The following is a 9435-nucleotide window of genomic DNA, read 5'->3' as shown; positions in this document are numbered from 1 at the left end:
TAACAATGTTGATTGCGATAATTAATTTCGATTTTGGCTATCGATTTCGATTTTGACTATCGATTTCGATTTTGATGTCTTACCGTTGCTTGAACTGGTTCGACTGATGTCGGATTCGGGCGGCGCTCTAATGCCACGCGCAAGAATTCGCTAACGCCGGAAAAAATATATTATTTATGTGATTTTCTGGAATTTTCGGTAGAATATCTGAAGTTTCTGAGTTGATCTGGAGCGTGTGAATTTTCTGTAAGTCGTATTCCGTTTACACGGACCAGTGCGTGATCGACTTAGCTAGTTTAAGTACTTCAAAGAGATTTTACTTTAAGCGTAATACTGGAATCCTCAGATCCCACCGCTGCCACCAAAAATGTTATGGTTTTTACGCACAACACAAAATAAACGTACGCACCAATTTAATATTAAATAATGAATGTATTTATTTAAATTGTTAGTAAAAAAGATTTAAGTATAACTATAAATTGTAAATCAAACACTGGTTATATTACGACTAATCGTACGATACATGTAAAATGCTCTGGTTAAATATACGTTATGTCTAAGGCTCGGTTCTAACTACTACTGACTGACTCCCTGTGTGTTGTCGAGACGGTGCCCCGTCTCACATCAAAAACCCTTATTCAGCGGTTCCCACGGTGTCAGCGTCGGACGACACACACACTCTGCATTTTGATTATAAAGAAATACCTCTATATATGTATTAACATATAGATGTATCAAAATCAACTGTGTCGTAGTTATGGGTTCTTAACAATTGTGATTACGACGAGCCGTCGTGCCGCTTATGTGCGTTCAAAGTTTAAATTTGTTATTACCTATATCGCTTTTGTATTGCAATTTGTAGCAATTTTTAATAATAATTATAATCATGTACGGATCAGGACTTGTAAATAGTTTTAATTGTGATTTCCAATCTTTATAGTTAACTCGTTTGAGCAACACTTTTTAATTTATATTTAAATTTAATAACCACATTCATCATCCCGCGTCAATCGTCTGATAAACACGTCGACTTTGTCCGTTCATTTTGCTGATCAGGTGACTACAACTTACTACCCGCCCGTAGAAATTGTAATCTTAACAGTTTTAAAGGTTGTGACTTGTGGAAGAGAAGTTGATGTTCTTTAAGCGTTTTAACATGATTCGTTCAAAAACATATAAAAAAATGTAATGTTTTTATTTAAATCGGACCTGTTGTCAGTTACATAATAAAATATTATTGGAAACTTTTATTAAATATTTTATACTATATCTACATAACGTTTCATGATCATTTTTGTTCTATTTGTTTTTTGATTGAACATGATCGATATACTGTTTACTTAGACCAATGCCATTGGGTATTGAGTATTATTAATTACCACAATTAACTTATATTATAAATGTTTCGATTCTGATTGGCTGTCACATACTTAAAAATTAGCTATTTATTTTCTTTTGTTTATATATAATCAAATGATTAATAATCTAATTATAAATCATAAGAAAACAAATTTTAACCTCCTATATTTTTACAATGATAATTTTATATGTCATTTTGTATAATGAGTGTTGACTAACATTGTAAGAATTGTGAAAGGTAATTAGTTGTACTCGAGTTTTATAATTTGAAATTATTTGTATGCGCGTGTGTTGGTTTATGCATGATTTTAGATGAATTGCTCAAAACAGTTTTTTAAGACTTTAAAGTTACCTTAAATAAGTTTAAATTGTCATGCAGTGTGTGTAAACAACGCATCCCTCATAGCTAGACAGACTTTTTACAAAAAAAGGTTGGAATGTTCTAGTTCAATTTAAACATAATTAATTAATATAGCTCATATTGTAAAAAATCAATAAGTGAAAAAGTAATTTAAAACTATAGTTTGTACCGATATTCATTATTATTTTTAATGTTTTGTAATTTAACTATTAGCATTTCCTACTACCTTCCCCCAAAATAAAGAAATAATTATATGGTACTTTATAAGTTCTAACTGTTGTGTGCAATTAATTGATATTTGACAATAACAATAATTGTTAATAGATAGCAATTAAACTGTTTCCAAAAGTGGGTTTTGATGTAAAGATAATTAAAAACCAAATAATAATTATACTATAGATATCATTCTATATTATTATTAACTTTATCTTATTGAATAAATTAATTGAACTCAACTATACAATCAACCTACAAACTTAATTTTCATGTTACATAATAATATTGTTGTGAAGCATAGTGTTTTACTGTTGATAATATAATTGTTTCTGAAGTAAATACCTTGGCAAATTGGTCTCTGTTTCAGTTTACAAGAACAATTTTTCTCTTCTGTCAACATGGTCAAAATTAAAAGTGATTCTGAAGAAATGAATGTTTCAAAGCCAATCATATCAGTTGCCTTAACTATGGTTTCTATTCCATTGTCAATGATCTTATGGACTAGCAATATTATTTTCCGAAAATTTTATGGCGATAATGTAAATGAACTAGATGGTAAATTCATCAACTTAAGCATAACAATTAAACAATCCTAATCAAAGTTCTAGAGATACTAGAGATACTTATAAAAATTAAAACTTAACACAATAGTTATTTCGTGTTTTTTTTTATAAATCTTTTTAAATAAATATTTGGACATGGCTAGGAATTCTTGTTGTTTTACAAAATCATTAAATTAATCCTTTTACTGCTACACTATTTATACTCTGCAATCTGTGTACCTATTAGGTAATTCATAAAATGAAGTTTTTTTTTAAATATTTGTTTTGAGATCTATGTGATCTAACTAATTAAGTTTAAAGTAATGCTAGCCAGGGTTTCCTAAAGTTATTTGATTACTGCCCAATGTTAATATTATTAAATATAAAAATGTATTTGTATGTCTAAAGCAGTGAGTGGTTTAAATGTTTTGGACATGATTGAACATCTGTACAATGGGGCTGAATTTCTAAAAACATATTATGACATTGTATATCAAAGGGCCTTCATCATCTCCCATATTTATAATTTTAGCTATCACATGCAAATCATAGCATCTACTAATACGTAATGTGATGTATAATTGTATATTTTTACGTTTAAAGGTATATAATATTCTAGATAGCCCTCTAGCTAAAAAATTTATTGTAACATATGTCATAGATAAATTAGGTGATCGGCGCTACTGCGTCTGTAGCAGTGAAAGGATTAAGATATTTACTGTTTTTAATAGTACCTATGCTCTTTTGAGAACAAGAAAGATGCTGGGCAGTTGACTTGTGCCCATAGGTGTGGCTCTGTTCTGATGCTTTGCCTTGTGCTTTAGCATCTGACCGCTACCGATGAAAACTAGTCAAGACCTGTTCTTATTCTAAAATGAATATAGAACATGAACTATGTCAATTAATTATATTTTATTAATTAGATGTTAATACAATTCTTAGAAGGACTTCCACCTCTTCGATGGTTTATATCCACTTTCATTCCACTATTTATTGTTGTATGTGGTTACACCAAACGTAGTTTAAACCTAAGTGGAGCACTATTAGGTTTGTATTCTTGTAAAGTACTATATTATATAGTTATAAACTAACGATTTTCAACTTGGGGCATTGCCAATAAATTTTTTAGTTGGCTATACATAAAATAATTTGTAAGTGTTTAGTATTGTTGCTAAAACATAACGATTATAAACGTTTTAATGCCTTAAAAAGATTGAGAATCGCTGGTCTGCACTTTAAATCTATAAATATAGAACCAACATGAATTTAATTTTGATGTTATTCAGGTGTGATTGTTGGTTTTGTATTGACACTAAGCAGCTATGGATTTCTGGCATGTTTGCTAACATTTTTTGTTACATCTTCCAGAGCTACAAAATTTCGGAGTAAAACTAAAAAACAATTGGAACCTGACTTTAAAGAAGGTTAATACTTTAGTTATTTTAATATTGTTTGTTTTTATTAATACATTTATAAATAAACAGGTGGACAAAGAAACTGGATACAAGTGTTATGTAATGGAGGAATGGCTACTCAACTTGCGCTCTTGTACATTTTAGACGTCGGATGTGGTGAACTACCTGTTGATTTCAAACGTTATTATCGGCCTTCTTGGTTATCCATTGGTATTCTTGGTAAGATTTGATTTTGCTAAAGTTATTGGTTCACATATTGAAAATGTAAGTTGAAATTGTACTTATGTGTTATTTAGGTGCTTTTTCTAGTTGTAACGGTGATACTTGGGCTTCAGAATTAGCAACAGTCTTGGACACAGGCTTGCCCATATTAATAACAACTGGTAAACCTGTTCCCAAAGGTGATTGTTTAGACTTAGTTATTTGGCTAGGCGTTGTTCATTGCCGCACTGATATGCAGAATACACAGCATAAGACAAAATTGCACACAAATTATTAAATAGTGGATATCCCATTACCACTCACAGATTTATTCATATATTTTTCACATGGCAAAAACCATAACTTTGAATTTAGACACTCGTAGAAATTCTTTAAAACTGATTCAGACTTTTTTTGATTTTAAGAAATTATTTTTTCAGTGGCGCGTATTATAACTGCAAAACTCTTCGATAGCAGATATTAGTATGAACCATTTGGTTTTATTGTAGCTCAATAATGTCTGGTCACTAGTACTCAGTTCCAGCCACCTCACAAGTTTTATTTTATTATTAACTTTTTATCTACATTCTGAAAACTGGACATTTTATATTTTTATTGTCCTAAAGATTCCCCAAGGGACAAAGGGACAGATGTTTGAACAATGGGACTGTTGTGTTTGAAATTAGGTATGTCTATCATAGTATATTATATATACATCTACCTATATAGATACTATTATTAATTATTTTGACATTACACTCACATAATGGATTTTTCAAATTTGGATTGTGTCTTTATTCTATGGAATTTTCATTTAATTCTATGTAATATTTTCATATTTAAATTTTTGTGGTATTGTACTATCTTTATGTGAAGAATTAAGCTATATATTTTAATAAAACTTTGATATACACTATTTATGTGTGTGGCATTGAGTCTTTTTTATGCGGAAATGGAAAGCGCTGATTTTACTATACTATAATAAATTATTTGTATTATCTGTAATAGTGATAGTATTTGATATAATTAGAGTATTATTAATTGTATAATCTATGGCCCAGGTACAAATGGTGGTGTGTCAGTATTTGGATTGGTTGTCAGTCTTTTGGGTGGCATGGCTGTCGGATTAGCAAATTATGCAATGCTTATCTATACAATCGATGCAGAAATGTTAGCCAGAAGTCCTGTACAGTGGCCAATAATAGTAGCTGAAGGTTTTGCCGGATTAGTTGTCAGCGTTGTTGATTAAGTATTAGGTGCCACATTACAATTGTAGTAATAGGTGACTATGTATATAAACAAAATAGTAATCATATTTGTAGATTAGATTAGGCCAAGGAAGCAAATGTGCTGAGGCAGTTAAAATGTAGATATAAAGCAAAAAGTATAATAAGAGGAGGCAGTCGCGGTATGTCAAGACTGCGATACGTTTGATTGTAAATTTCGTGTTTGTTTATATAAGTGAATAAAAAGTGTTTCCGACCCGAAAATTATATATTTTGTTTGAGTGGCCACAACCATTCTAAGTATACTCCTTAAATCTGATCTGTAACCGATTAATTTATAGTCATTGAAGATTCAAGGTTTAAACGGTGAAAGTAGTCCTACGTTAATTGTATTCTTTCAATCTGATCTGTAACCGGTTAATTTATGGTCTTTGAAGATTGAAAGTCTAAGCAGTAAAGGTAATTATATTGACGTCTAGAGGATCAAACTGTAACCGGTTAATTTATGGTCTTTTGGTAACTTTAGTGTCGAAAGAGGTATATCACTGAAAAGTGCATATACGACACAATATAGTGGTAATTCTATTTTTTCCTCATAAGTTTAAGAACTTTTGTTTTGATATTCAGTACATTCAACGAAATATATTTTACTAAAATAGTATTATTCGTTATTTAAGTACATAAATATGTGCTAAAAAATTCATAACATGTATTATCAAAAAAAAATAAAAAATAATAATAATAATAATAATAAATAATATAATGAAATATAATTTTAAAAAATATTTACGCAACTATCTTATTATCTTGAATAATGAACAATAAACACAGATTAAACCCAGAAAATGTTAATACAAACACAAACATGTACTCATGAATCGTTATCTAGTATTGTTTATTGAGGTCATATATATCAAACGAATATCGAAAATGTTATATTTAATGTATATAATTAAATATATAAAATATATAAAATATATATATAATTTAATTTATTTAATGTCTATTAAATTTAATAATTAGTATTATTCTATTACTATTTTGTACTTTTGAAAATACTGGAAAATTGAAAAATACAATCATGTACAATTAATAATTATTAATAAATAATAAAATATAGTAAATGAACAAATTGTCAAAATATGTAGGGAAAAATAGAATTATTGAGAAATTTGTGAACACTTGTACTTATGGCAAAATATGTAAAATAAAAAATAGTTAAGTTCATTGGAAATCCCTTGAAATTAATTTGTTACTTACGTAAATTAATTTATCAAATCACAGTAAAAATATGTATTTATTTATAAATTCGAGCCCTATATTACCTAGTAATTATTATTAACTATCATTGAAACGTAGGTAATCGTAATAGTTCTTTAACTAAAAAGTGATATTAACACATATTAAACCAATGAAGTATTTTATATCATTTTTATTTAGGTTATAATCGAAAAACAGGAGCAATAGTAGAACACCCAGGTAAAGATGTTGTGCACATATCCGGAAGAAGAATATTGGATAATCACAGTGTCAACTTGATATCGAGTGTTATCATGGGAATTGTAACCCCAAAAATTGCGTACTTAGTTTGGCCATAAACATAAAAAATATGGTCACTTGAGACTTTTATTTAATGTGACTATTTATTCCATTCTAATAGCTAGGTCTAAACTTTTGTTGGATTTGTATTTAGTTTTACTTTCTTTAATGTTGGAGTTAGACTGACTGAAATGTTTTGTTGTAAATATTATATTGTAATTTTTATATACATATACTTTTTTTTATATAAACCTTAATTTTTTTTTATCTGTAAAATGTATATTTTGTTTGATTGTTAAGTTGTTGTATAATTATTTTTATAATTTATTTAATTTGAATTAATGTAAAACATGGTGAAGACTATAACACATACATATCAATCCCTCAAATAAGCTGTTACTTAATTATTTAAAAATTTAAAATATATTCATATTACCTACATATTATTTGTTTTTGTAATTTTAATGGATTTGCCATATTGTGCACATGTCTATACTTGAAAATACCATTGAAAAAATTAAAAATAGTCAAGTTTGTTGTTGGCTGTTACTAAATAATATGAACCAAGTTCACAAACTTACACAAAACTGTTTTATATGCTACACTGATCAGCGGCTTTTTGTAAGTTTTTAATTTATATTTCGTACTATAGAACCTCGATTATCCGAACGCTCTGTTATTCAGTTTTCTAAATATAATTATAATTATAATTTTCTAAACATAATTATAATTCTAATATAATAATAAATCCAAAAAGTTTGGATAGTCGAGGATCTAGTAGAGTAGGTACTTAAATCAACCTGGTATTAAATGTGGGCAATTATATTCACAATTTTTTTTGTGGAAATATAAAATATAAAAATTTTAGTTTCTCAATCCAAACAGCATATTATTTTAAATCTTTATAAAATATATCAAATGTCTATGTATTGTTTTTTAATAACAATTTTAAGTTTTGATTAGAGATTTAAGAGGGGTGACAAATGGTGCTGGTAAAATACTCTGTCTGATCCTTTAAATTCTAAACGTTAATAAATACAATTTTTGCTTCAATATTCAGTGGATTAAAATAAAGGTTGGCATCAGAGCTGGATTGGCCCAGCGACTTACCATGTCAAACTCTAGATGGGTTATTTCTCAAACATGAGGATGATACAACATTTTTGAATTGCATTTATCGTGTTCTTTTTTAAGAAAACACAAATAAATGATGATACTCTTTGAAAAAACTAGTAATGAACATTTATCGTCAAGAGAATGACAAACAACCTATAGAGATTCATGATGTAATTAGTAAGTAATACCAAACAAGGTTTAAGTGGGAGGTACTGATACCACAAACTAAGATATATTTTAATCTTTTAATGAGTTGAATAAAATATACATTCATAATTGTTACATTAGTTTGTGACTAATTCACAAATCAATACACGATAATATCTTGTAACATTCAATGAGTGCGGCTCAACCAGTGACCCAGATGGTGGAATGTTAAGTAATTATTAAATTAAGATTATTTCCTATTGTAAATGCAAAATGGTAGTTTTTTTGGTATAAGTTGATTTGATGTATTTGTACAAAGGGTGAAAGATTCTGTATTGCGGAATCTTTCAGAAATGGTATTCCTGTTCTACTTTTAATAGGCCATCGGTCTTATAATTAAGCCAATGCTTTTGAAGCTGCTCCTGTAGGAAAAAAATGTAGTTTTCACGAAAAGTGATTGCAGATCAATCACAGCTTCCGATGTATATTAGAAAAACAGTGCTAAACTTTATTATATGTATTTGATAGATTGATAAGTCATTCGTTTAATATTTAGTAATATATTTTATTATAATAAAACAATTTAAAATTATTTTACAATTGTTTTGATTGATAATAAGCTGGGATACCATTTAATAATAATGTAAGTATAGACATTTAAGCAGTTTAACTTCTATAAATCCGTAATCCCATAACAACATTATGAACTCGTAAATATGATTTAATCTTAAAATGATACAAGTAAAATACTATACACAAATAATTAAGTCTAGAGTATGGATTTTGATGGGATTTAGTTTTTTTTCTATTGGTTCAGAACAAAACAGTTATAACATGTTTCATGTAACATAGTATAAATCTGTACAATTTTATTATTTGATTTTTGATCTTGTAATTTTTTTTAATCTTTTAAGCTTTAAGTGATTAACGTACTAATTAATTTAATTCTTCAATTTTTAAATGAAATTGAAATCGAGCAGCTTTGTCTGAGAGCAAATCTCACTTATAAATATGAAATTTTTTGACAATTTATAAATGAATGATTAAATAATAAAATAATAAATTATTTAAAGGATTTTAGAGCTTTATTTTAAAAGATTTTTCTATAATTCTTTAGTGCAGTAGAATCCATACTCTAGTGATAATATTATCATAATTTAATAATATTTTTACATTATGTTATATTTTTATTTTATTTTTTGTCAACCATTTATTCATAAAACTATACAAATAAATAAGTTTTGGAAATTTAATATTAATTATACAACTAAAATTAAATGGCAAATAAATCATAACAATAAAATATTAATAAA

General features: G+C 27.8%; 1 protein-coding gene across 2 annotated transcripts; it reads left to right on the top strand.

Moving 5' to 3' along the window:
• The first annotated feature begins 1120 nt into the window (after window positions 1–1120).
• On the top strand, window positions 1121–5358 carry LOC149054361 (transmembrane protein 19-like). 2 transcript variants are annotated; one of them, XM_089230332.1, is made up of 7 exons: window positions 1121–1185; window positions 2304–2491; window positions 3421–3525; window positions 3765–3902; window positions 3963–4112; window positions 4190–4294; window positions 5156–5358. In XM_089230332.1, exons 1-7 carry the CDS (start codon window positions 1136–1138, stop codon window positions 5341–5343), a joined length of 924 nt encoding a protein of 307 aa, XP_089086458.1. In that variant the 5' UTR covers window positions 1121–1135; the 3' UTR covers window positions 5344–5358. The 2 variants fall into 2 exon arrangements, with proteins under 2 accessions (XP_089086458.1, XP_089086459.1); XM_089230333.1 differs by lacking the exon at window positions 1121–1185 and having other exon boundaries at window positions 2474–2491; window positions 3402–3525.
• Window positions 5359–9435: the final 4077 nt, after the last annotated feature.

Source organism: Diuraphis noxia, unplaced genomic scaffold (genome assembly GCF_037042655.1).
Source record: "Diuraphis noxia isolate RWA-SAM2 unplaced genomic scaffold, SU_Dnox_SAM2 contig0007, whole genome shotgun sequence".
Classification (NCBI taxonomy): Eukaryota; Metazoa; Arthropoda; class Insecta; order Hemiptera; family Aphididae; genus Diuraphis; species Diuraphis noxia.
The sequence above is the reverse complement of the archived record's forward strand: the minus strand, read 5'-3'. Positions and strand labels throughout refer to the sequence as shown.